General features: G+C 38.2%; 2 protein-coding genes across 4 annotated transcripts in view; both read right to left on the reverse strand.

The window, feature by feature from the left end:
• Positions 1-13532, reverse strand: part of LOC125224606 (cytosolic carboxypeptidase-like protein 5) — a 30485-nt gene extending 16953 nt beyond the window's left edge. The window contains exons 1-11 of the mRNA XM_048128023.1: positions 13017-13532; positions 12562-12713; positions 12172-12297; positions 11137-11347; positions 10463-10584; positions 8493-8764; positions 8218-8314; positions 7533-7679; positions 7069-7221; positions 5289-5389; positions 3463-3594 (exon numbers count right to left, since the gene is read on the reverse strand). Of these exons, the coding sequence (XP_047983980.1) occupies positions 3463-3594; positions 5289-5389; positions 7069-7221; positions 7533-7679; positions 8218-8314; positions 8493-8764; positions 10463-10584; positions 11137-11347; positions 12172-12297; positions 12562-12713; positions 13017-13119 (1616 nt within the window). The 5' untranslated portion in view covers positions 13120-13532. The remainder of the gene's footprint in view (positions 1-3462; positions 3595-5288; positions 5390-7068; positions 7222-7532; positions 7680-8217; positions 8315-8492; positions 8765-10462; positions 10585-11136; positions 11348-12171; positions 12298-12561; positions 12714-13016) is intronic.
• Positions 13533-14344: 812 nt separating this feature from the next.
• The window catches only part of LOC125242688, a 111106-nt gene continuing 97470 nt past the window's right edge, over positions 14345-27980 (reverse strand). For all 3 annotated transcript variants that reach the window (XM_048151556.1, XM_048151559.1, XM_048151558.1), the window contains exons 2-7: positions 19204-19400; positions 18560-18688; positions 17741-17860; positions 17103-17265; positions 16676-16804; positions 14345-16352 (exon numbers count right to left, since the gene is read on the reverse strand). In XM_048151556.1, the coding sequence (XP_048007513.1) occupies positions 16118-16352; positions 16676-16804; positions 17103-17265; positions 17741-17860; positions 18560-18688; positions 19204-19400 (973 nt within the window). In that variant the 3' untranslated portion in view covers positions 14345-16117. The remainder of the gene's footprint in view (positions 16353-16675; positions 16805-17102; positions 17266-17740; positions 17861-18559; positions 18689-19203; positions 19401-27980) is intronic.

Below are 27980 nucleotides of genomic sequence, written 5' to 3' on the forward strand. Positions count from 1 at the left end.
TTCAAGTTGACGTGCTGTACTTTGACTTCAGGAAGGCTTTCGATCGCGTAGATAACGACATATTATTGAGCAAGCTGTGTAGTATTGGTTTCTCGCCGAAGCTGCTCCGGTTATTTGCCAATTATCTGCGCGATCGACAGCAGTATGTGCAGCACGGATGCTTCGTATCGAAACCCTACCACACGCGTTCCGGAGTCAGTCAGGGTTCGATTTTAGGTCCGTTTCTCTTCGGCTTGATGATAACGGACTTAGCTGCTATCCCTAAACATGCGAGATGTTTACTTTACGCAGACGACTTAAAGCTAATTTATGGAGTGCAACAATTGTCCGACTGCGCATCGTTACAGGAAGATATTGATCGTGTTCATCAGTGGAGCATTAAGAACAAGCTCCTTTTCAATAACTCCAAGTGCTCCGTGATGACTTTCAGCCGTGCCAATAGCCCTATTTTCGCTCAATACCTACTAGGTCCTGATCCCATTACTCGAGTCCAGTCTGTTCGGGACTTAGGAGTCATTCTTGACATGCAGCTTAACTTTCATGAACATATGAAAACGCTGGCAACTAATGTCTACCGGAGGTTAGGGTTTGTGGTCCGAAATGCACGAGATTTTGATCAGGTTAGAATTATCAAATTAGTGTACACTGCGTTAGTCCGGAGTAAACTCGAGGCAGCATCGGTTATCTGGAGCCCGCATGAGGAGAAGTACATACTCTTGCTGGAAAAAATTCAGAAAGCCTTTCTGCGATTTTTATACAAGAAGGAATACGGTTATTACCCATATTTGTACCCATCAAAATTCCTACTTGGAGTATTAGGGTTTAATTCCTTAGAGGTAAGGCGCAACTATGGACTCTTGACTACTGCGTGTAATGTCTTACGAGGAAACTCGGACTGCCCGGAATTGGTTGCACAGGTTGTACGCCTGTTCGTTCCATCTATAGCTAAGGCCCAATTTAATTTCAGACCACGAAATAGTCAACTTTTAGCTGTGCCTAAAACCCGTACTGTATCCCATGGCCAATCACCACTTGTCCGCGCTCTACGGTATATTAATGCGCTACTCGCATCAGCACCGGAATGTGATGTATTTGCAAGTGGTTGGTTGGATCTGTGGTGTATGTGTGGATTGAGTGAGCACCTTCCGAAAATAAAAAAAAATATGCTGATCATTTAGTAAAAGTTCTAAAACAATTGTAAAACGAATCTCTGAATTTGTAAAAAGATAAATCAAAAGATACAGCCATTAACATGTGCTCACTCAGTTCTCACAAACTACCAACGAAAACAGTGAATATATTCATTTAACATATAATATTTATATACTAACATTTAGTAAAAAATAGGCCAACCTACCTCTATAAATATTAGATCACCTAGTGACGTATTTAATTTTTTACAAATAGTTTCTTATGCTCACTCAATCCTCACACTTTTGAAAAGCCGAATTTTGATGAAAAACATAAGATTTAGACCACTATTATATGTGTATAGTTTAGTAAAAGTCAAATGGGAATTTGTAAAATACAAAACGAACCACTAACGTGTCAGGTTTTTTTATAATAAATTTTTGTAAGTGCTCACTCAGTCCACACGTTTTGAGAAAGTTAAAAATGTAAATATCTTACGATTTGTAGCACCTAAGACACTCGAAAGTAGTTCAACATTTAGTAAAAATTTTTACTAAATATCCACCATCTAATATTTTATATTCGTTGTCTGGTTTTAAAGATATTCAGACATAACTTTTCTCATACAAATGTATCAAGTACGGTGACCACACTATGTCGGCTCCTGATTTTCCCCACCTTCCCATTGTCATATTGAGATTGGGGAGTTTCGTTCAATTTTGATAATAGTTTATATTAAACTAATACCATATTAATTCTCCATCTGCAAACTGTTTTTAGGTTATGTTCTTGGCCTAGTGATGATGTGTATTGTGTAATTTTTATCGACGTCAGGATAATAACCATATCGACATTCATGCATTAAAAAGGACATGAATGATAATTGGTAAGAAACAAAGAATATAATACTTCACTAGTAAGAAACCAGAACCTGGTAATCTAATCGTGCTAACAGATGAGCGTACCGGATTTGTAAGTGGGAGCGAGAAAATAATAACTATTTCTAGCTCCCATTTACAAGCTAGCAAGCATCCATATGGATTACCTTGGTGCGGTACGGTGTTCGTACGGTCATGTGTTAGCAGCTTTACAGCGTGCGTAGCCGAATGGCATTACTCCGACGCCAAACGAAAACGAAACGCCGTGCCAGTTAGTCTGGCTCTGTCGCGCCAATACGCACGAGCGATATAGATGTCGATATGGTTATTATCCAGACGTCGATAAAAATTACACAATACACATCATCACTAGGCCAAGAACATAACCTAAAAACAGTTTGCAGATGGAGAATTAATATGGTATTAGTTTAATATAAACTATTATCAAAATTGAACGAAACTCCCCAATCTCAATATGACAATGGGAAGGTGGGGAAAATCAGGAGCCGACATAGTGTGGTCACCCTACTTGATACATTTGTATGAGAAAAGTTATGTCTGAATATCTTTAAAACCAGACAACGAATATAAAATATTAGATGGTGGATATTTAGTAAAAATTTTTACTAAATGTTGAAGTACTTTCGAGTGTCTTAGGTGCTACAAATCGTAAGATATTTACATTTTTAACTTTCTCAAAACGTGTGGACTGGGTGAGCACTTACAAAAATTTATTATAAAAAAACCTGACACGTTAGCGGTTCGTTTTGTATTTTACAAATTCCCATTTCACTTTTACTAAACTATACACATAAAATAGCGGTCTAAATCTTATTTTTTTCATCAAAATTCGGCTTTTCAAAAGTGTGAGGATTGAGTGAGCATAAAAAACTATTTGTAAAAAATTAAATACGTCACTAGGTGATCTAATATTTATAGAGGTAGGTTGGCCTATTTTTTACTAAATGTTAGTATATAAATATTATATGTTAAATGAATATATTCACTGTTTTCGTTGGTAGTTTGTGAGAACTGAGTGAGCACATGTTAATGGCTGTATCTTTTGATTTATCTTTTTACAAATTCAGAGATTCGTTTTACAATTGTTTTGGAACTTTTACTAAATGATCAGCATATTTTTTTTTAGTTTCGGAAGGTGCTCACTCAATCCACACACACACGGATCTGTGTAAAGAATGTATGAGGTTTTGTGAGATGATGGATAAACGTGAATCTTCTGTCTTGTATTAGTTTATCTGTGTTTTTCTTTTTTTTTTACCTTTTTAGATTGTATTATGTACCTAGTTGTATAAATACTGTCTGTTATCAATTTCACAGTGTATTAGTCCGCTGTAATGCTGTGTAAATTTTTTTGAATCAATAAATAAATAAATAAATAAATAAATAAATATCTAATGGAATCCTGCGATGCATAGAGTAAAGCGGCCCTTACGAGACAGAGGCCGTGCCCATGAGTAGACTGATGCTGTTCTTGAGCGTGTCCCGCAGCGGGAGCAGCGGGTTGTGACCCTGGATGTTCAGCTCGTCGCTCGAGCTCAGGTGCACCGCCGACCCCAGGCACGATCTGTTCCACCGAGCGATATTATCCTACTGGGTTCCCTCTATTTGGCATACCTTTAATTTTCCGGAACGATTTTCGCATAACAAACTTCGCATAATCGATTTTCGACGACTATTAATGTGGCAGAAAACTTATTTGTCATAATCTAAAATAATACGAATATTACTTTGTCCGAAAATAAGTTCGCATAATAGTGTTTACGCCGATTGTTTTTATGAATAACATTGATTCGCATAATTGTATTTGGCATATTTCTTAAAATCAGAATAACCACCCATACTAAAATGCTGTCAGGAGAGTCGGTTAGGTATAATAAAACTTCTGCGTGGTAAATTTCGACTAAACAATGTTATGCGCCAATAATTTATGCTTAATAAAAACGATCCGGCGTAATAACCTTTATGCACAAAATATATTCGGACAAACACAAATATGCCTAGACAAATTATGCGTAACTTATAGTTACTATGCCATAAAATATTATGCGAAAGGTGAATTATACCAATATAGTTTATGCCATAAGAATTCTTGATTGTAAAATTATGGCAAAACAAGGGGAACCTATCCTACTACCTACTTGATTGAAAGTCAGAGACACAACCTTTGTGCATTCCTAGAAGCTACACTTAGGGTTTTTATGATCCACACCCACCAGAATCATCAGAAGACGACAGCGGATATCATGTCGCTCGAATCTTGCAGAGCCCAACTGGGGAAGTACCTCCGCCTCACAGAAGACCGCAGCCAAATAGCACTACACCCTACTCATAGTGTTGTGTTCCTGCCGGTAAGTAAGGCTGCCAGAGCTCAACGAGGGTGCGTTTTGCTGGTGACGGAAGGACCTATGGAACTAATTTGTTCCGTCTATTGTCCTTTGAGTCGTCGGCAACCCAAACCCTCCTTAGAGCTTGTACACTCACACAGCAAAAGGAGTGTACAAGTTTTTAATGGGTTGGTAACGCGCATGTGACACTCCTTGCGTTGCAGTCGTCCATAGGTTACGGTGACTGCTTTCCATCAGGCGGACCGTATGTTTGTTTGCCACCGACGTAGTATATATAAAAAAGGGTTGGAGGTGGGGTTCAAAGGGCTATGTCGAAGACAAGGAGTAAGGCACTGAATTTAGCCACGCCACAGATTAAACACATTGCTATTTCTTCTCTCCGAGAATGCCTAGTTTCCTATACTTAAAATAAAATATTTTATGCAGTGCGCGAAATAAAGCACCACATAATTAGAAGAAAAATATGGACAGTAGTTATGTTTAAACATAATTTCTATTTAATAAGTCAAAGAGAAAGATATGAAATAAATGAATTGACCGTGACGTCACTCCTCAGTATTTCATATTAATTCCATATCAGCAAATCGTTTTGACAGTTCTTAAAGAAGCTGATTTGACTAGTAGGAAACTAGCCTATTAACGATGAGTTATATCCGAGGGCATTACATACTGTAACAACCCATATTCGCCGCTACAATAATTTCAACTGGACATCCATACTAATATTATAAATGGGAAAGCGTGTGTGTCTGTTTGTTTGTCCGTCTTTCACGGCAAAACGGAGCGACGAATTGTGATTTTTTAAGTGGAGATAGTTTAAGGGATGGAAAGTGACATAGGCTACCTTTTGTCTCTTTCTAACGCGAGGGAAGCCGCGGGCAAAAGCTAATATAAAATGGTTCTTAGTTCTTACCTGAGCGTCTCGTCGTTCAGCAGTGAGGGGTTGTTGGAGGGCCGAGGTGAGTGCGTCTCCATCGTCTGTGACGTCATCTCTCGGAGCTTTAGTTCGACCACCTGCACAAAAATAACATAAGCTTTTGAAACAATCATGCATCATACCACCAATCTGTTACTACTGGGAGCAAAAATTGTAGGGGTGAGTAGTGGGAATAACCCGTAAAATTTAGAAAATATTTCATAGAATAAACCTTTTTCTACTTTCAAGAAGTGTGTGTGTGTGTGTGTGTGTGTGTGTGTGTGTGTGTGTGTGTGTGTGTGTGTGTGTGTATGTGTGAGAACGTTTAGCACATAAGTTTTCATAAATCTGGGAAACTCTCACGCAGTTTTCAGCATGAAATTACTGGATGTTCTAAATTTCGAAATTCTAACAAGGCTCTTTATAAAACATAGCTAAATATTCAATTTCTGACTTTCCAATGAATTTGAAGTCATATTACACCCATGACACACCTCGGACACTGGCGATCAAATATATGAAAGAGGCGCGTTCCTAGCACACAGTCTGAGCTCGTGTAGGTGAACGCGTACCGTGCGTGTGTGAGTGAGATATGACAGGTCGACTGTTCGCGGGTAACCGAGAGGGGGTGGGCGGCGATTTCAGCGGGGAGCGGGAGTGGCCATACTGTACGATAGTACTCTTTATTATACTGTGCCCATGATGTAGATATTCGATCTCGAAAAAAGTTGACAAGCTGTTTTTCCAAATTCCGATGACGTAGTTATTACGCTCTTATCGCGTCTTTGTCTAGTGTAAGTTAAGCCAGCGTAACATTGCAAATTAGACTTTTATCTAAAGCTTCATTTTTGATCAATGTGTAATATATGCAGTGAAGTGTGCTAATAAATATATTATCGTTTTAGACAAAAACGAATTTGATTATGCTATACGTTATTTTTTGAACGAAGGGTTAGTTGCCCTTCGTTATGCGCCTCTTATATCGTGCATAATGGTTAGCTACAGATATAGACATGGCAGACGCCTGCATGAGAACGATGCACGATGTTTAATATGTGTTTGGCTTCCTTTTAACCCTATTTCTACGCTACCAGATATCGCTCGCCCATCGCTATCACCCCAGTATGTGAGACTGTAAAGGGTATTCTAACCTGGGGCCCATTTCTCGAAGCTACAAGTTACAATTTACAAGTGGTTGTCAATGTCTAATATGACAAGTTGAAAAGAGACTTCCGCTTGTAACTTGTAACTTTCGGTTTTGAGAAATGGGCCACTGGTCGTTCAAATTTTCCTCTCCGGAGCTGTGCGCCTTGCTGTTTTGCTTGGACCGTGTCGCTTGCCGTGTTGAGAAGGTCGCTTCAGCGTATTAGAAGACTTGTTCGCCAGTACGGTCTTCTATTTCAACGGCCCTTTTTCGAGGCGATCCGCTATTGTTACCCGGGCCTACCATATCTCATTTAATGCCTATAGGCTACTTGCCTCCTAGTCAAATCAGCTTCTTTTTAAGAACTGTCAAAACGAATTCGTATGACTTGCTAATAAGGAATTTATATGAAATCGAATTGACTGACGTCACACGGTCAACTCGGTTACTTGTTACCTTATATATTTCTACCTGATTTATTAAATAGAACTTGGATTTCAAAATAACTTCTGTCCATGTTTTTCTTTTAATTATCTGATGCTTTATTTCGTGCATGGTATAAAATATTTTATGTTTACTACAGTCAAGTTCCCTATTACTACTGCCCTAGTAAGTGAGACTGAGTATTCTGACCTGGTCGCTCAAGTTTTCCTCCCCGGAGCTGGGCGCCTTGCTGTTTTGCTTGGAGCCTTCGGTCGTGGAAGGTCGCTTCAGCGTGTTGGAAGACTTGTTCGATGGCAAGGAAGGTTTCCCTTTCATTGGGGGACCCTTCTTCGAGTCCATTAGCTATTGACAATAAAATACATTTTGAGTTAATAACGACGATAGGTACCTATCACCAAATACATATGTGAGTGTACTAGAGACATTATAATAGGTTAAAACCCTTTACTATTCGGGAGCGGTTAGGCTAAGTTAAGATGAATTTTCTTGCCGTGCGGTTAAAGAGTGTAATAAAATTAATGGTGTTGTTTACATGACCGATCACGCGCAGCAACGCGCGATCTTGTACACAACGCCATTGATTTTGTTACAATCTTTAACCGCGCGTTGAGAAAATCTTAGTCTTATTCTTAAGCGGTTTCCACTATTGGTACCTGATCGATCATCAAGGACCCCTCATTGGAGCCCTGCCTCTGTTTGGTGTCGCCGGTGGAGGGGCGCGCTTTCAGAGTGCTCGAGGACTTGTTGGAGAGCGGCTTCGACTTGTAAGGGGGACCCTTTTTCTTCTTCGATTCGAGCATCTGATTCAAGAGAACGACTGACATGCGAATGTGATGGGGCGATGTAAACTAGGGTTGCCAAGCGTTAAGCTTGGCATGACTCCCTTTGAGCGCCAAAGTCAATAGATGTACAGATTGAAGCCAATGTTCGTGCTTACCGACAAGGTTTACGATGACGTGCCGTAATAATAGGCGTGGCGTTCAAAGAGTTAGAATGGCCTTCTAAACCGGTTTTTACTGGTTAAAGAGTAAAACCGGATTTGACTGTAGAAACCAATGTTTGGTTTGGCTAAGTCAGTCCTGACAGCCCTAGTTCTAACCCTATGGCTCAAAGAAAGAAGATAACATAATGGATAAAAAGATTTGACATTGTATGCGTAAATGATTACGTTTGTGGTTTCGATTGCCAATATCTTTTCCCGTATGACTAACCCCTAATTCGGAAATGCTTGGATTCGAGCTATCCCTAATTTATATCGGTTAGTTGGTAAACGTGACAGGAAACAGAGATGGGTTATTTTATTACGATTCAGTCACAATGAATATAGCAGTCTCTTACCTCGACACTCACTTCACTGATGTTCTGTATGCTGCGAGACGCTATGCTTTTAGCGTCGTCGAACGTGTCTTCTTTTTCACAGCCAAAATGATAGTACCTGCAATAAGTTCACGTGGAGAAAACTATTGTGACCATTAAAGCACATAAACTAAGGCCATATGTATATGAACCTAATTAATAAGAACCATAAGACGAAAGAGGCTTTGTTTTTTTAACAATACGACGTTAGTAACTTTTAGTGTTGTCTTTTCCTTTAAAATACTATTTTTACTAACCTTATCAACGCTCTAGACGCGTAAACCGTGGGATGGTAAATCAGCGAGGGGTTCAAATAGACCCTGTTCAGATTGACCCCCCTCGTGTCCGTCCGGTAGTGCCCGCGGGCAACCCCGTCGGGGTTGAGGAACGGTATCATCTTGAACACGTATAGCTTGCGCAGTTGTATGGCGATGGGGTCGTGGCGCGATAGGAGCAGGTTGAGAAAGCCGTTGAAGACGAAGCTTGATGGAGTTTCGCCGGGGTGCACGCGCGCTGATATGAAGATTACCTGGTGGAGTAATGAAACTTTAATTTAATTTGTTTCATAAACTGATAAACATGTGAAACACGAAATTACTTATTAAAATGTAAATATGTGACATGTTTCAAGTATTCGTCAACAAGTCCCTGAGGTCGATCCTTCGCGTTTTCTAGCCAAACACTATCCGAAATCAAGACCTGTGGAGTTTATGCCAGCAAAAACCCATTGACGAGGAAATTGCGATTTGCGACATAAAAATGGAGATGAATTGGTCACACCATTATTCGGAGAGGGGAAAGAAATAACGCAAGCATTGCTTTCGGCTGGACACCGCAAAATGCAAGCAGTGAGCCCAGGTGCCTTGTCCACTCATGGAAGCGGTCCGTCGAATATGAGTTACGAGCGGCTGGTTTGAGGGTCGCTGAAGATAGGAAGGCGCGGCGCGAGTTTGTGACGGCCCTTTGCACCTCTGGGGTGCCTTAGGACTACAACAAAGTTAAAGTAATCGCTTACGAGAGCGTAACATATTTCCATCTAGATTGTAAATTTGTAACGTTGGTAAGATACACTTTTGAGTGTTTTCGCGTGACTTTACTTATGTATGAATTTTCAATCCGTATTAGAACTAGCTATAAGCAATATAACCATGTGAATGAGAGTGAATGTTTGAAGATATGCGAAAGTCTGACCTAATATATTAATTTACTGTGCTTTTATTTTATTTTTATTATTATTATTTTACATGTTCGTCGTACTGAATTCTATTTAAATGTATTTATCATTAATGTTATTTTGTCAAATAAGCTGTATGTACTTTACTTTAAGAAATGTAATGATTTAGGTCTCCTGTAATGTTACATTTTTATATTTTATTAAATAAATTGAAATTGAAATTGAAACCATGTATGTATGAATCCCTACTCCACATTAGCCAAACAAGGCTGCCTACAATGTTCAGTGGGAAGTAAAATATTCATAATTATTGTTTCCATTAGGCACTGGTCCCACCGCGAGCTAGTAAGCTATGAGCTATCGGCTATAAAAACGAACAAAAGATAAGCACTCCCTTGTAAATAAAAGAGACACGGCGATATTGATAGCTCACCGCTGGGCGAGTAACTATAAACATCGCCGTGTCTCTTTTATTTGCACGGGAGTGCTTATCTTTTGTTCGTTTTTATAGCCGATAGCTCATAGCTTACTAGCTCGCGGTGTGACCAGTGCCTAATATGTAACTTCGCGAAATGCGAATGTAATAGATAAATAACAGTATTTTTTTTATGTAACTATAGATAAATAACCTAACCACAAAATTAAAATTTTGAAAAAAACCCCGACCGCGACATAGTGGACCGATTTTCATGAAACATGGCTAAAAACACTCCCGACTAACTCAGCTTTCAGACAAAAAAAAACTAAGTCAAAATCGGTTCATCCGTTCGGGAGCTACGATGCCACAGACAGACACACACACAGACAGACAGACAAACAGACAGACAAACAGACCGACAGACAGACAGACACGTCAAACTTATAACACCCCTTCGTTTTTGCGTCGGGGGTTAATTAAATATGCACTTGAAAACTTGTCGTCCTTTCAGTCAATCTAGTGTGACCGATTTACCATAAGCCGTTATTAGTGTCACACGACATAATCCGTTTAGTTGCCATGCTTCGTTTAAGCTGCAGTGGCGAGCGCACTTGTACGAGTAACTAATTACTAACCTTCTTGTTTTGAAACTTGAATGCTCTAGGCTTGTTCTCGGGGAACAAGTGTTTGAGTCTGTCCTCACGCTCTGCTGTGATGCCGTGATGAGAGGTTATTGTTAGCAAGTCCACTCGTCTGCCTGTAAACAAAATGTTTTTTTAATGAGAGTAACTATTACTATTCAAAATATTATAAAATATAAGACGTGAATCTTTATCTACCGCATCTTCGTATTTTATCTCTCAATAGCATTGGAGCGGGGTCATGCTATTTGCGCGAGGTAGACTACCTGTACTTCTTTCATTAATACAGAATACAGACACTCGGAGGAGAAATACTGTCGCTCCGTTCCCGTGTTTGGCATACCGGAATAGCTTGTAATATAATTTTATTGGTTACAACTTACATTCTACGATAAGCTATTTTCAATAACTACAATAGAGTCTGAACTCTATACCTGAGGCTATTTGTAGCTCCGCAAACAAAAAGAGGATAATAATCAACTCTATTGTCAATTAAACAAGGCAATAATAACATACTTCGAGCGAGTGGTGCAGGCAGGCAGGCATATAAGTCAGAGGCTATATTTTGTAGTTTCGCCACTTGAGGGCTATTTGTAGTTCTGCGACGGAGCAGGATAGCATCATCTGTACTGACAAACACAGACAGCACAATAACATTAATAACGTACCTTCGAGCGAGTATACAACGCACTCTCTACAGTAGTATATATCGTCAGGAGCTTGCGGGGCTGGTGCCGGCAGCATCTTTAAGTCTATAGAGTTGAGGGCTATTTGTAGTTCCGCGAAGGAGAAGGGGTAGGTGAACGCGAAAAACGTCGTCGCTTTCAGATTGTCTGACGTTCGGTACTTGAAGCTTAGCGTGAATGTGTTGTCGTCCATCTGTAAAGAACAATGTGATTAATTAATATGAGGAGTCATTGTCATTTAACCCCTCAAACGCCTTCTAGATCTATCTCCAATAATTTAAACTGTAACCAACAAATTCAAGGTTATTATTGTTATAAATTCAATAGCAAATTTTTGAAAAGGCATTCCAGAGATTTATTTACATGTACAAAATATAACAATATATAACTCAAGGGAAGGCCTATCTCTAAGTGATGATGTGGGCTCCAGAAGACTTTCCATTTATCATGATCTTGGGTGGCTACCTCAAGTAAAACACTTTATTGCACACAAATTACATAAACTACAGAGAATATAATAATTGTGTACCTACAAAGGCCAATTCTTCTTTCTCACATTACATTTCTTAGATGATACATGTACTATCAGCTGCAAAAGTGCATGGCGAATTTATCAATGAATTCATTCATAATTTCTCCATGCAATTTTGCAGCTGATAGTACACTCTCCAACCATAGACCATTGCATGTGTTTTCTGGCCTCTGTGTTATATCCCTAACCTTAACTACATTTCACATTCAGATCAGAATGAGAAACTAGATATAACCATGCAGTTTTTTGCAAAGAATGTTATAGTAGTAGTTTGTTTTTTTTTTTTTTTTTGTTTAGTATGAATAGGTAGACGTTTGACCACAATCACACCTGATGGTAAGTGATGATGCGGTCTACGGTGGAGCATGCTTACCTATGAGATACCTATTTACTCTTGCCATAAGTTTTTATAGTATTTTGCAACAGAGTATCCTCCATCTCCTCCGAATCTACTTATACCTAGTTTGGTTGGTGTTAATGCTTACAGAATGTACTGGCCGATCTTTTATCCTCTCCCACTGTGGTTTCCCTGGCAGTGTCCGCGTGACTGGCGCCATACCCTGGTTATACATCTTGCCCTGCTTGTTCAGGTTTATTAGATTCAGCCGCACCTGCAACACAAAACATACATTACATAGCAGGCCAGAGAGAAATATTCTTTCTTCATTACATAATTCAAATGCATAAAGATGTTGGTTTGACCAGTTTTTTACTTAACCTTTTTAGGTGAGCAATTTCTATAGATGTTGCCATATAAGTTTTAACAACACTTTAATTGACATACCCTTGCTTGAAAGTGTTAAAGATCATAAAAAGTAAATTAGCAGCGGGCAGTATTGTATTGACGTGATGTTATCTCAATTCCTCATACTTACGGTCACAAGAGGCTCTCTGGCTTGGATGCCAAAGTAAAACCAGGTGCGGTTGCCATTCTCAAACTCGGTGCCGGCACAATCTGGCCGAGTCCACATGTTGAACTCATAGTCCGGGGTTTCTGCTGTATTTGTTTTTAGGTTAAGGCTTGGAGCTGCAAATGAAATTAATTGTAAGCTGACCTAGGATGTCTGACCAGTCCTTTATAAAAAAACAAGATTTTATAAAGAAACAAATTCATATAAGAATCATTGTATAAGGAGCATATTCTTATGAGTTCATTGTTGACCTACAAAGAAAAATATTCATTGAAAAACTGCTTAACCTCGGGCGACGTTCAGTATACATTATTCTTTAGCCATGAATGACAACCCTGCTTTATTGGCACTGCAAATTGGATCTGTGTAACGGCATTGGACTTTGTAGTTTGACCAAACAAAAACAATAGGAAACATACCAATAAGCTCCGTAGGCACTCGCTCCACGTGACCAAGATTTCCCGAATCAAAATTGTGTATAAAATAAAATCCACCACACTCAATTATATTGTTGTGATCCATGTTTAAAAAATGTATTGTGGACTACATTCTACAAAAAGTCGTAAATTAGTCGAGAATTTTGGCACCCTTAGGGTAAACATTTACTTGAATAATTTGTTCTGCAGAACATTTATATGAATCTGCATGTTTGCTAATATCAAAATGACACTCAAAATCGGAGGCTACACTGTTTTTCTAAACAAAATTATGTAATTTTGTTGACATCGATTGACGGATAACAGCTGATTTGTTTTATTGGTGATCTTTTAATAATTTTCACACACTCTTTTAGAGTATTTTCAAATGGTTTAGTCTTTAAAAATATTGTGATTTTTTATGTCAATTTTTATTTTGTATCTCATTCACCATTATTGACATTATTTTTTTATTTGGAATTACACTTTATGCCACCGTGAAATTTTATTCAAGATGGCTGCCACCACTGCATTAACAAAGGAAAGTGGGAGAACAAAGACTGCCAGTGCGAAAAAAGACTAAAAAGGATGTGTTATCTTGCCAATTACTTTCATAGTAATTAAGTATTTTGCTTATCGCAGTATTGGTATCAGTTTCAGTATAATATCATAATATTTGTAATGTAATTTGAAAAGTTTAGCTTATAGTATCTTTGCTGTAGTTCAGTTCTTTAAATGTAGATGTCACTACCTAAATAAATTTGGTCTTTATACCTCATACGGCGAATGATGATTTGTATGACAGTTCGTTTGTAAGGAGTAATTATTGTCAATACGCCCGTAGCCGTCTTATATAGACTTTCGTGCATTCCCATAAGGTTCACGATGAACCGGGGCCACGCAGCGCGAGGCACGTCGCGCTAAACGTTCTGTGAAGACGTCCCTCGGCCGAGGCAGTGTCACGTCTATATTGAACATTTGCCGCGCGAGCACATTGCCTCGCGACGTGCTTTGCCATATTGTGTGGGCCTGTGGAAACTTATACTTAGTGTGACTTAGTGTAATTGATACGAGTACATCGTAGGTCGTAGTTTTTCCATAGAGCGGAAATAAAAACTCAACATTGCTTGTTAAGTGTTTGATGACAAACTTATTGATAATAAAGTGCTTCGGCTTTTCAAGAACTCCGTTTTCTAAGCTCACTGCACCATCACCAATAGTTCCGTGGATACCGGTTACTCGGTCAAGTTTTTTTCTGGCCCATAACCTATTTAGAACAAGGCTGGTTTCGCTGGTATTAATAGAGGGTTACAACAAATAAAAAGGAATAGTTTAACTTCAAAATTGTATTTTCACGTTGTCCTTACGATTATAACAAAATTAAATAGCTTAATTAAGTATACAATAATAATAGGTTACTTAGGCGTGGCACTTACCTAAGGATTATAAAAATGACATTCCTTACGATTTCGAACAACCTGGCCAATAAATGCCTTCATCACAAAAATCATCTGTTACTTGTTAGACTACGAGTAATAGCTAATTTTACACTTGGACTACAATTCTATCTACACCTTTTGCATCCTACTATGTCTTTTGTGAGCATGATTGAGTGTGATGCTAAAAAAATATGAACATAATATTGCACATCACCAAACATTTAAATGGTGACTTAAACGGTTTCAAATAATGCAATGTATTATGAATTTTGGCAACATCTTTTGGCAATTTCACCAAAATAATTAAAATTGAAGAATTTATGTATAGGTATAAATAGTTTTAAAATAAATATAAAATTGAAGTGTTGTACCAAAATATCATCGACCATGTTAAATAAATAAAAATATCACATTTCGGAACTACGACTAGGGGTAATATGTGTTTGTATGAAGTATGAATGTACTTATCTTAACTTAATTTCTTAAATAGCTACTATGATACGATCAACGTAATCAACGAAATTATCTACTATACAGGTTATAATGTCACTGAGCGATTTACCTACTGTAGTACCTTAGTCGAAAATGAATGATGAATTTTAGTTTTTTTGGTTTCAGAGACAAACACCTACTAGATTAATTAGCAAAACTATACATATAGGAAAATACATAATACGGATTACTAAATATTCATCTTCTTTATTGTAATTTCTGACATAGGTATGATAACATTCTGATATTACAAGTATTAATTAAACTTTCAGCTTCGGTCATCCGGTATTATTGGGGAGTTGTGTTATCTAAGAGAATCATTTAAGTAGGTAGCTATACAATTCTTGTTCTGCCTCTTTTATACATTGATTCGACAACCATTTCGTCAAATATAAATGTCATATGAAAAACAATCAATTATTTTACGACTAGGACACATATACATACATATGAGCATTTCACACAATACAATATACACCGCACATAATACTCACATACATAATTATGATGTCGCAATAAACAATTTTGAATTAGGAATAATTTGTCAGTTAAATTATAATAGCTATTTTATGAATTATGACAAAAGTATAAACTAATTTTAAATAACTTTTAGTGATATAGCAGTCAATCATATTCCTGAATTGATCTTTCATTTACACCTCTTACTTACATACCACATTTGGCGGGACATATTGCTATACATAGAGCAAAGAAAGTACGATAATAATTGAGACTTAATTAGTTAAACTGATTGAGTAATCATTCTGAGCATAGGTTTACATGGATTACGTTATAATTTGCGTCTGTGCTATAACTTATATTTAAGTAGGTTCCAAAAATATTACTTACATAATATAATCAGAAGTGGGATACTTTAGTACTTTAGATATTAACACGTATAGAAGATAGAGTGAATTTTAGTTTCAGTGAGACGTTCAGTATTCGTCAGATGGTGCTACTAACGGAAGACAGATGTGATTATTTGAGCTAACATTAAAATCAATATGCAAAGGTAATGGCTTAATGGAAAATATTACATCGTACTCCGTTCCGTCTAAACAACATGCCTTGAATAGACGGGTTCAATATGACCTCGCCTTATTATCAAAATAAGTTCACATTGTTCTCATCAAATATAATAATTATCTAATGATTTCAGTCCATTGAGATCGGTTAGCCCTTTCCTTCGTTAGGTATCGTGATGGAAACTGTGGTTGGTCTGGTTCTGTCTGAGGCCTTATGGACGCTGGCATGCATGGGGACGCCTCGGCAAATCTCGTCGGTGGTCGTGAGCTTGCACTCGACGACTCTGTAGTTGCACGTCGGCGACCCGCAGTCGAAGTCGGGTCGAGTCACCGCATTCGGGATGTCGTTCTGGATCATTGGCTCTTCTTTGAACGGTGGACAACTGAAAAAAGAAACCACGGTATATTGATTTAAAGTATAGGAATCATTGCAAATTATTTATTTTTATGCATATACCCCGTGTGGTGACGGGTTATGAATTTTACCACTCCCATTCCTTCCTTGCGCGTTGCGTGTCATTGAAGTCGACTTTGGGATATTGGTCCAATTGTGATGTGGGTTAATCGACTAGCGAATATCACCATTTCGTTTCCTTTCAACCACTTTTTTGCTAAGAGTGGTACTGAAACTTGAGCATTTTTATGTGCTCTGTCTATCCCTTTTGGGAATACGGGCTGTTTATTTATGTATCTTGTATATATTTACCTCAGAGGGGGTGGAGTTGGAGAGCGTGAAAGTGGGAAGCTTGCCACTTCTCTGGATATAGCGAGAGACTTAATAGATCCAAACGTTGCTTCAGGGCTTAACGGAGCTCCTAAAACTGACGCCATACCCCTGTAACAAGTAAAGATATTAATTATTTGTAGGCGGATCAAAATGTCAGTATAATTAAGGAAGCTTGATATTAAACATTTACGCGTTAATTTCATAGAATACATTTCATGGATTAATACCTAATTGAGAGTAGACGGACATAGTGATTTGCAAATACAGTTATGAATGGGGTAAAAGCGGATTAGGTACCCAAGCAGCCCAGGATCTGAGTCAATGGAGGAATATGATTTGAGCGCTAACTACCCAGCAAAGGGTTACACGATTAAAAAAAGCTGAGTATTTTGATCAAGACACTTACACGACGGAGTCAGATGGCACAAGGAAAGGTAAAGGCGGCGGGCAAGGCGCGTCAGCACGGGCCGGTGACGCGGGCTCCGCGGAGCGCGGGCAGCGCGGGGACTCGCCCTCCTCCACCAGCCCGAGCCAGCTGCGGATACCAAGCCAGATTCCGCTGGGACTCCCTGGAAAATTAGAAACAACTATTAGTCATCGATGTCATAATAAGGCGTTACTTTGCGGAGATCGATGATAAGAAAACCATAAAAATCAAATGGTAATAAAATAATCTTCTTGATTTTGACAACAACTATTCTTATAAAGTATATGAATTTTTTGTAAATTGTTTTCTTACTCGAAACTGTTGATCCTTGACAATCTTGTAGGAAATAGATACACTGGTTACAAAAGTTTGTATAGGTAAGTATAGGTTTGGTACCTACTATTTTCTATGTACCTACTTGTCGTGGGATTAATAACAAATCATAGCTCGCATTAGCTTTAGAAGCACAGACCAACCCAAGTAAAACATATTTGAGATATGACGTACATATGATATGATATGGCTTACTGTAAAATGATTAATGGTAAATGACCAATGTCATAGTCCCGATGACGGAACATTCCAATTAACTTAATTATAACGATTATATGACTTACGGGAATATTTTCTGGTATTCTGTGGGCTCAAGGGATAGAAGTCTCCGTGAATGGGACAGTGGAATGCCAGCCTCCTTTGGCGTCGCTGGGCTGCACGCATCAGTATGCATAGGACGATACCTGAAACAATCAACAACTTTGTTATATCAAAATAACACTAAATAATACGTGATTTGTTTTATGTTAGACCTTATGAAGCACTGCCCACGGTTCTAATCTAAATGGCCTCTATGTGTCGGATATTGCTTGAGTATTTAGCAAAGTTAAAGAATGGACACGGCGTCATAGTGCGTACGTGTTAGCATCTACGCGCTTTGGACAATAAACATGCATTGGTTTGTAATTTGTTGATTTTTAATTAGATGTCTAGTCAATCATTTACGTCAACAGACATCAGATTTAGCTACTGTGGACATAATATTATTATAATTTTGGACGTACTTACAGCTTTGAACTACCTAATTAATTTTACATCATAAGTACATACATACATACTTATAAGTTTACAGCAATTACAATTATTACATTTTAGAGAATTAAAAAAAAAAAACGTTATAAAGCGAACACTATTAAAACAATTGACGCGCCATATAATTACGTCATACCTAGGTACTTACCTAAATTGACAAATATTTTAAGAAAGTTCATTTCATAAATTGAAGCGTCTAGGTAAAGAATAATATTTGTCTTTAGAGCCTCATGTCATTAATTTGTTACTTGTGTCTTTTGATAGTCAAGGGTGTTGATAGCCATATTTTACAAACCATAAATTAAATACATCTACTATACAGTCTAGAATAATAATTGATTATTATTAACCTGCAATTGTCATTAGTGCACCAGCTACTATGCAAACGGGGCCGAGCACCCGAGAGTTTCCCGTAAATGCGATGCGTTCTTGATAATGCTCCTGCTCTTCATTTTCCCCACGGACACGGTACGACGTAGCTGTGAAAAAATAAAATTTAATTGTACCATCATACAAAAGCCATTATTATGGAAAAGTCATTCTTCATTACGAAGTCTTTTATTTCTGAGAATATAACAATTAACCTCCATTAACGTTTTGCTTTTATGACGCCCTTTTGAAAGAGACGCCTTTTGTCATCTTACTTTATTGAAAGTAAGTAGGTACGCCATCTATATTTTTTTACTGTTTTAACTCTACTATTCATTTAAAACTCATCGAAAGGTAATTTGAATTATACACTGGTCACCCAGCCATAGATAATTTGCGTGCTATTCTTAAAATGCAATTTTCTACTTCCGGTCAATTGACCAAATAAGCTAGTTTCCTGTTGAAAATTAACAATGAAAGGTTATTCCATTTATGAATTATCAAAACATTTTAAGATCACGGAGAAGCAACACAAATCATTTCTCTAGTAAGTTATTTATTTCTGCTTTAAAACTTAGGTAATGTAATGTAGAGTAGAGAAATGTGGAAAATCATGTAAACTAACCAGTAAGCACGCATCCAACCAGCATGAAGAGGAAGCCGAATATGGGCAGGACGATCTGGCAGTTGGCGGCGACTACGACGCCGGCAACCGCCAGACCGCCCTCAACTTTCTCGACGCGCAGCCTTGAGATGGCGGGCGGACATCTTGGCTTGCCCGCTGGGGCTCGGACTAGAGGCTCGCCTGGAGGTGACGTTGTCCTGAAACAAGGGAAATTTAAATGTAAGAAAATAGCCGAGAATTCTTATTAATGATATTAGCATTGGAAGCGCCCAGAAGTAAAAAGTAGCCTGGTGTCTGTCTATTAGGCCGATAGTCCACTATCATATGTTTATCATAGAAATATGATCATAGGTACAGACCTAAAGGCCCATTTAGACGGTACGAGAACTCGCATACGAGTTTTATTACATTGCGGTATTTGATGGCTCTGCAAAATTGTATGTAACCTCAACAGCCCGCAATGTAACTAAAATCGCATGCGAGTTCGCACGCCGTCTAAATCAGGCCTAACAGACTATACAGACGCCTCTCTTTTTCTCCAACGTGAAGAAAAAGGATGGCATGTTGCCTATGATCATTATTTCTATGATAAACATATGATAGTGGACTATCGGCCTTAGAATAGGAATTGTACAAGTAGAGTCACACGTGTATTGTGTTGTGATTTTATGCTCTGAGGTTGTGATATTCCAATATTGTATTATAATTTCGGTATATTGTCATTTTTTTGTGAAGAATTATTTTTTTCTGTGGTTAAGGGTTAATTTTATTTTATCATGAGTACTGTCCGCTTAGCGGGTGGCATGGGCAGCTGCTAACGAGTAGGTATTAATATCACAATATGTATAAATTTCAAACACGTTGGCGGTGAAACAGGTATTCTGCACAAATGTAATTTAACGGATAGCCACTAGCAAAAATTAGAAAAAGATACTAATTTAAATCTCTACCTACCAGTAACCGCCGATGGTATAAATTTATCATAAACTTATATTGAATGTTGCAAATTTTCTAAAGGCAACGAACTCTTGAGTAGGTATCTAAATAATATTAACTTTATGAAGACGTGGGTGAATCTTATCATAATTGAAGATTGATGAACATTAAAGTACTTATCTATGTAGGAGATTGCTAAGTCTACTTGGTTACCTAGGTAAACGTGGGTATTACTTACCTACCAAGTAATTTTAGTACAAAATCTACTTTTATTGTCGTTATGTGCGTGTCCAGATATTTCTGAGCACCGTGTTGCTTCCATATGTCTGATGGCGGCTATACTACGTCTATTTATCTCTCCTCTCCTGTTGCAATACATTGTCAAGCTAAGTGACACAACTGTTGGCTCCGAGCAAATGTCTGTTGTATGTAATTTTGGCTCAGCCTTGAGTTTCTCGTACGGGGGACTAAGTCTAGTTTATTTTTGCTATTGTCTAATTATTTTTCTCTAATGAGTGTTAACTGACACTTTCGATGTCCCTTTATACTTGTTTTCAAATGTTTTAGTAAGTTTACTTTGCATTTTATAAGGCGTCCCATTGGGGGAGACCGTCGAACATGTGAGGGCGACGTACGCTTTATGGTGGTCTCTAAGTCTAAGAAAAATGATGTAGGTTCACTGACATGGGTCAGATTTTTTTACAGTCAGTATAAATATATCTTACCATTTGCATTCAGTACGCGAAAACAAATATTTGTGCGATTCAGAGATGTTCTGTTAATATAGTAGTTACCATTCATATCCTAGAGTGGCAGTCATAAATTAGGCGACACTTAGGCAGGGTAAACAACCCTATTGTCGTGCTCCCCCTATTACCTAACTGACTTTCAATGTTCATACATATATGTATATCCTTGCTATTAACTATGTACATAGAAACTAATACCTACAGATAATAAAGGTTCTCAATGATACTACGGTGTCCGGGAAGAAATCCCTGGAATGACGGCAACAACTCTTGAAACCTAAAAGGGACTCGCCAAAATATTCCACGAATCTCTTACAACTTTCATTTTATGTATTTTCTCAAAGGGACAAATTGAATTAGATATCGCAGCACGTTTGCAAATAGTGTCCTTTGTGAGGGGTAGTGAATTCCCGAATTTATTTTTAGTATTCATCCCAGTTTAGTCGTCCGGATTATTTGCACGGGTACGCATATTCAATGTGATATGTGATACCTACACCATATAACATATGTAAGTACAAACCATCACTCACTGGGTGTATTCTTGAATCTCGAGTGTGTTATTGACGTAACAATTTATTAGTCGCTTGTATTTGCTTCAGACAGGAGTCCATTAATTTGTCGTAGACTTTCGTATCTTAATTAGTAAATCAAATCACATCTACCAATTTTCCCTACAATTGATTTTTGTAATATTTACGCGTAGACTACACATACTCGTACATACATTCTCCTGCTTTATTCTTCATAAAGGTCGGTTGGGTAAATGATTAAAGTGTATTAGGTGACATTTTTAGGCGGCGGAAGATATCTTTACGCAACTTGATGAAACTCATGAATGAAATATTTAACGTTCCACGTGTCGAATTGAACTATCAAATATTCAGTGTTGTTGTTCTCATAACTCATAACAAAAGTTGCTCATAACTCATAATAATAGGTTCGGTCACGTTTTACCTACATTACATTATTTATTGTCTATATGTAGTCTCTACACTTCAACAGCTCTCGACAGTCATGTCATGACACTCGAGACAATTTAATAGCTTAATCAAATAATTCGGCTACTTAGATTTGCTCACTTCTGGTGCTTGTTTCTTTATTAGTTCTGAAACGTGAGGTTATTTTTAGCAGCCATGCATCGCAATACCACAAAACCGTAATGTTTACTGTGTTTTATAGTGTGGCAGATCGTGCGTCTACATGTAACAGATGGGATGAAGACGTAAAAAGCCCACATAAAACAGAACAATGGAAAGCTCCTGGTCCTGTAAGGTCGACAGTTAATCTAGAGGAGATTTATTGTCTATGCTGTAACGCTTTGAAAACAATGGTTTGCGCTTTTAGCGTATTTTTCCATACTATGACCAGTTTGCTTTTGAGTTTTTCAGTAGGTTTCGTTACACAATATTCAGGGTGGATGGGATCGGTTGGATGCCCAATGAGTGTACATATGAGTGACTAGCTTCCTTCCTATATATGTGGTAACTAGTAGGTATTTATAGTTAGGTAGGTATATACTCGTAGATATGCGGAAAGCCGCTCGGTACCTAACTATATTGAACATTTCCGGAATGAAACTGTTCTGAAACTTCTGAAGTAGGTATTTTAACACAGATTGCCTATAAAATCTCTAAATATACATTTGCGATTTCGATTTCGCGTTATAACTAGAATCTAATAGCTTTTTAAGTGCCACATCGTCGGCTGTTTACTGCTGAAATTGGCGATAATGGTCTCCATTGGAACACTAATGTTTACATTTCACCACAACAAAACATCGTTGGTATCAAAATAACTTTTCTTATGCCAGCTTATATAATAAGGTAAACGTACCAGTGCTCGACACGCTATCGCCTTATCCTTATGGTGTCATCTCCCTTCTGTTACATTTATTGACAATTACTTAAGATGGCATCTATTGGGACATTGTCGGGCACTGGTGCTTTTACCTTATTAGGTATGCTTTAGGTCTGTAGCGCGTATGCTAAATATTTTAAAGAGATGAATTCGAAAGTTCATAAATGCAGGCAGGATCATGCATGAAGATCCAATGAATGGAATAGCATGTGCAACAGAAAACGTGCATTAAATTTCTGTCGTTATTTCGCAGGGCAAGGTGGGTTGATAATAACGCAGTTAATTTAATATTGCCCGCCATCATCTTAATTATAAAATATTAAACATATTGAAATTTCTCGCTCCCAGACCAGACTTGTCGTGTTGTCAGTGTTGTCACAACGACGGACGTCGTCACTTCGAATGAATAAGCGAAATTTTCTTTGTTTTTTAGCGTTTGACGTTCCGTTGATGCGAAGAAAGTGGTCTGGGATGGGGTAGACTGGTAGAGGTCACATAATAATAATAATAATAGGCCTTTGCATCTATAACAGATGATTCAAGCAGCATCCTTGCGACACTTACGTTCGTGGCTGTATAGCCCAATTCGAGAGAGGCCTGCTCGTGACGCCTCATGCGTTTATCATTCAAGGAGGAGAACCAGGCGTTGTCGTGCTTGGATTGACCGTCATGGACAACACGGTGCCACGTGGGTCGGTCTTCGGCCAGCCGCTGCCACTGGTTGCATGGAATATCAAATTTGACCATGTCACGCTTCACGCAATCTTTAAAGCGCAGCATTGGCCGTCCGACCGGTCTCTTTATGTGTCCTAAGTACACTTCTGTACTGAAACCTGGACATCGTACGCAAAACAAGAACGCCGGCTGAACTCCTTTCACATGCGCTGTGTGCGGAGCATACTGGGCATCACATGGAAGGATCGCGTGACAAACGAGTCTGTTCTAGCCGAGGCACAGCTTCCTAGTATCGCAGCCATACTAAAGAAGAGGCGACTTAGGTGGCTCGGGCATGTGTATCGAATGGAGCAGACTCGTTTACCACGTCAAATCCTACTGGGAGAGGTTGCAGATGCAAAGAGACCGGTCACATAATATCAACTGTATAATTAATAACAAGGAACGTCGCCTTTCTCAGACGTAAAAATGATTAAAATACAATAACAACTCTACCTAGTCCGCTTAAGGCGGACAAAGAGTGTAGGTATGACTTATTTAAATAATTGTAGGTACTTAGCTACTTCCGTTTAAGTAGTCTATCTAATTAGGTAGATCGGTTAGCTTATAAAATGTTATATAAAATATATACATTTGAAATTGTATTCTTTGAAATTCTTTTCACGATTTCGATGTAGGTACACACCACATACACTACACCTTGCTCTACATGACTAAATTATGTAGGTAAGTATTTTTTACTTAAGTATACAAAATATATCGATGTAATTGTTAAGTTAGTGTTTTAACAGCACAGCTAGGTCGCTCAAACAGCAACAAACAAGCACCTAACATAGAAGCTCTAAGCATGTTTTATGTGATTTAAACCGTCCTCTGTAACCTTTGCGTGTATGTATTTACCTACTTGGAAACGAATAAGTCTAAACGTCAACCCATTTCTCTGTCATCTAAATCTCAGTAAAGCTGAAAGAGTGCATGACACAATCGCTTATAGATCAACAGTTTAAGGCTAACGGTGTTTCCGGGCCGCCGGCGCCATTACCGTACCGTACAGGTTCTCTAAGCATGAGTGCAGACGGACTGTATCGTAGTATCTCTCTCTATCAGTATCGGCCTTACGTATTGTTGCGACAGATCCAGTTGCCTGTCGCTCGTTACGGAGCGTCAACTATTTGTACGTTTGGCTAGAGGGCCAGTTTCCGATCCGCTGGCCATAGACAAATTCGATCTGAGCGCGAATTTGAGGGAACTCTATTGTTGTAAGTCCGGAAGAATCGATTGTGTTTTTATCTCGATGAGTTTCCTGCTTAACAAAATATAGGTAGTCTGATCAGCCAACCGCGTCGGTGGCAATGTAAAACAAATCAGATTTACTGTAATCCTCACCATTGCTGTTCTGTTATACACACAAATTCAACAGATGTACATAAGTACATAGTTGGATATGAAAAAAGGAATCTTTTATTATTATTTATTGTGAGAAATACTAAGTGTTAAACTCAAATGGATGTTATCGGCTTTCAAAGGAAGTGTTAACGCGTTAACCCATTTAATCCGACGCTATATTTAACTCGAGCAGATGATATTAAAGAAATTTAATACCAACACAATGTAAATAATTGCCGTATACTTTTATTTCCGCACGTGTGACCTCTCAACTTTTCTGTTCATAAATCCATTTTTGCCACGTTTAGCCGCGACTAAACCATCACTGTCACACGCAGAGATTACCTGCCTCTGATAGGTTATTCTGGTCGCTGTGGGGGGCAATTTGCCGTCATTAGCCGCTGAGAATAGTCTGTGTGGGGGAATAGAATGACAACGTTCGCGGTATCCTGTCGGGTGTAAGGCCAAACAGAACGTTGGCAAAAAAATCAGTTTTACACGATGACGCATTTGGCGCAACCCGTTCTGCGTAAGAGACTCGTTTCAAAGTGTTTGTATATAAATGAATTATTTTAAACAGGTGTCAAAACTAGAGTTGGTATCGTTCCGTTTCTATTTCTCGGTAAAATCAAGCAATCGACCTTTTTCTGGAGCAAATAAAATAAAAAAGGGTGACGAATGAATGGTACCTACTGCTACTGCCTACCTAAATACCTACTGTGTATTTCACAAAAAGTGATAATAGCATTTCTCCAACTCTGATACACTTTAAATGCCAAAATAGGCAACATTCTCTTCAACCCTTACTACTGTACCTACGTAACATGCCGTGGAAATTGTGAGCTCTTGTGATAGGTGATCCCAGTCTCTAATCAAGTAAAGGACCTCGGTCTTATAATTGACAAAAATCTTTCATGGGATGGCCACCTCACAGAAGTCACGCGTAAAGTCACTGCAACACTACGTTTTTTATATAGATTTAAGCACTTCTGGCCGGTGAGTACCAAGAAATTATTGGTGCAAGCCTTGATTTTGCCATTGATCGATTATGCTGATGTGTGCACTACCAATGTTACCCAGGATTCTCTAAATAGGCTCGAGCGTACACTCAATAATGGCATTCGTTTCATTTTCAATTTGCGCAAATTTGACCATGTCTCGTCAGCGCAGATCTTTTAGAGTTCTGTGCAGCCTTTTTTCTATTTTATTTGATCCTTCCGCTCCCAATTATCTTAAGTCCAAATTTAACTTCATGACCCCCCGTCCGGGCTGTGAACTACGTTCCTCCCGATCCCTTGTTCTTGCAGTACTTCCTCACCACAGTGGTTTCCTCTCAAATTCTTTCACTGCACAAGCTATTCGACTCTGGAATGCACTTCCCCTGACTATAAGACAGGCCCCAAGTAAGTTAATTTTCAAACGCATGCTGCACCAGCATCTGCTGAGTGCGGCACAAGTTAATTAGTTCTCCTTCGCCCATATGCATAATGTTTATAATATATTATTTGTATGTATATTTGTATTTATATTTGTGTATAAGTATACGTGTAATGATATGAATGTATTATTTATGTATTATATTGATTGTATGTAAATAATATTGCTATACTTGTCAATAGTTGTCATGCTTTCTAAATTTATTTTTCTCACTGCACCCACATTCGCGAATTTCTGTTTGGCCCTATGGTTGACTGGTAGAGAATGCCTCAAGGCATTAAGTCCGCCATTTGTACTTTTTTTTCCAATTGTGCAATAAAGTTTAAATAAATAAAATAAAAAATAAATAGTTGTTGGTTGCCGCGACTTGCCAGGTTGTCTTGGTCATAAAGTGATCATGCTATCTTGCAGGCTATACATACAAAGCTGCATTAATCTAACTTAGTTATATAATAAATGATTCTATGAACTAGTTTTTCCCATACCGCTTCGCCTTAACTCAAATTACTAGTACGTAGAGGTAGGTACGAATTACACGAGGTACGATTTCCTTATTACGCTTGTTGAATGGTATACCATCACCATTTGCGTTAAAGTGAGTGACGGCTGCAATAAACCGACGGTGTCTGGATATAAATAGAAATAGAAGCGCTCCCGGCTTATTAGTTCACACTAAAATTAACCGAGGGGCTAACGGTTTTACTGGGTTGAATAGTTTCTGAGGGCTACTAAGATAATAATCGAGAGACGCATACGTAAACACCTTGGTAAACACAAAATAATGTTCCCGAATTAGACTCGTATGCTGCCGCTTAGGCTACGTCGATTGGTTCTTTAATGTTAAACATCGCTATAATTATTGCCACAGTTATTATACAGTTAAAAAGAAAATAAAGAAACAGTATAATCATGTTAGGGCAAGTGGAAACAGAGCAGAGTTGGTCAACAAACCATCGATTGCTGGAAAGTCATCATTATGCGCATATTGAAAACAACCGCCAACAACTTAATGGTTATCATACTAAGTAGTTAATACTGTTATTAGTATGGGTAAAAATAGTCAATAGTGTTTTTGATAAGTTGTGCCCATAAAAAGAGATGGGAAATTCTAAATTGCGTCCAAAGCTTTCAGATTTGTTATCTTTATCGATACAACTGAGCTTTAAGTTATTACAACCTTGGTAACATGCCATTGACCCCTCTCTACTATCCCATTTATAGTTTGGTCAATACGAGTAATACGATATGCTTTCAAGGTCAAGATATGGAGTATTAATTCCACATATCCATTAAAAATTAAAGACCGTTTGATAGAGTTATTATCGTCCACTGAACTGTCAGTACAGTCAACCTCTTTACTTTAATGGTCCCTTTTTTGGTGATTGGAAAGCGGAGCGATGTAGACAGGCGGGGGAATTTAATTGAAAGTGTTTTCAATTTAGACAATTTGTTAAATTGTCACTCTATTTTAAATCGATTATGACTCGTGTAACAATGTACTATACCTATTACAATAAAGGCGAACTTATCCCTTAAAGGGATAAGTTCGCCTTTGTACTTATAATAAGCTCTTTTTCCTGTGTGTTGTATTATTTTCTGGTACAATAAAGTGTTTTACTACTACTACTACTACAATAAAGCCTCGGCCACACATAAAGCGTTTTGATAGCGTATAGCGTTAGCGGAGCTGAATGCGTTGACCATTGATTTCCAGGCTTCTTCGTAAAAGAAATG

This window comes from Leguminivora glycinivorella, chromosome 3 (genome assembly GCF_023078275.1).
Source record: "Leguminivora glycinivorella isolate SPB_JAAS2020 chromosome 3, LegGlyc_1.1, whole genome shotgun sequence".
Lineage (NCBI taxonomy): Eukaryota > Metazoa > Arthropoda > Insecta > Lepidoptera > Tortricidae > Leguminivora > Leguminivora glycinivorella.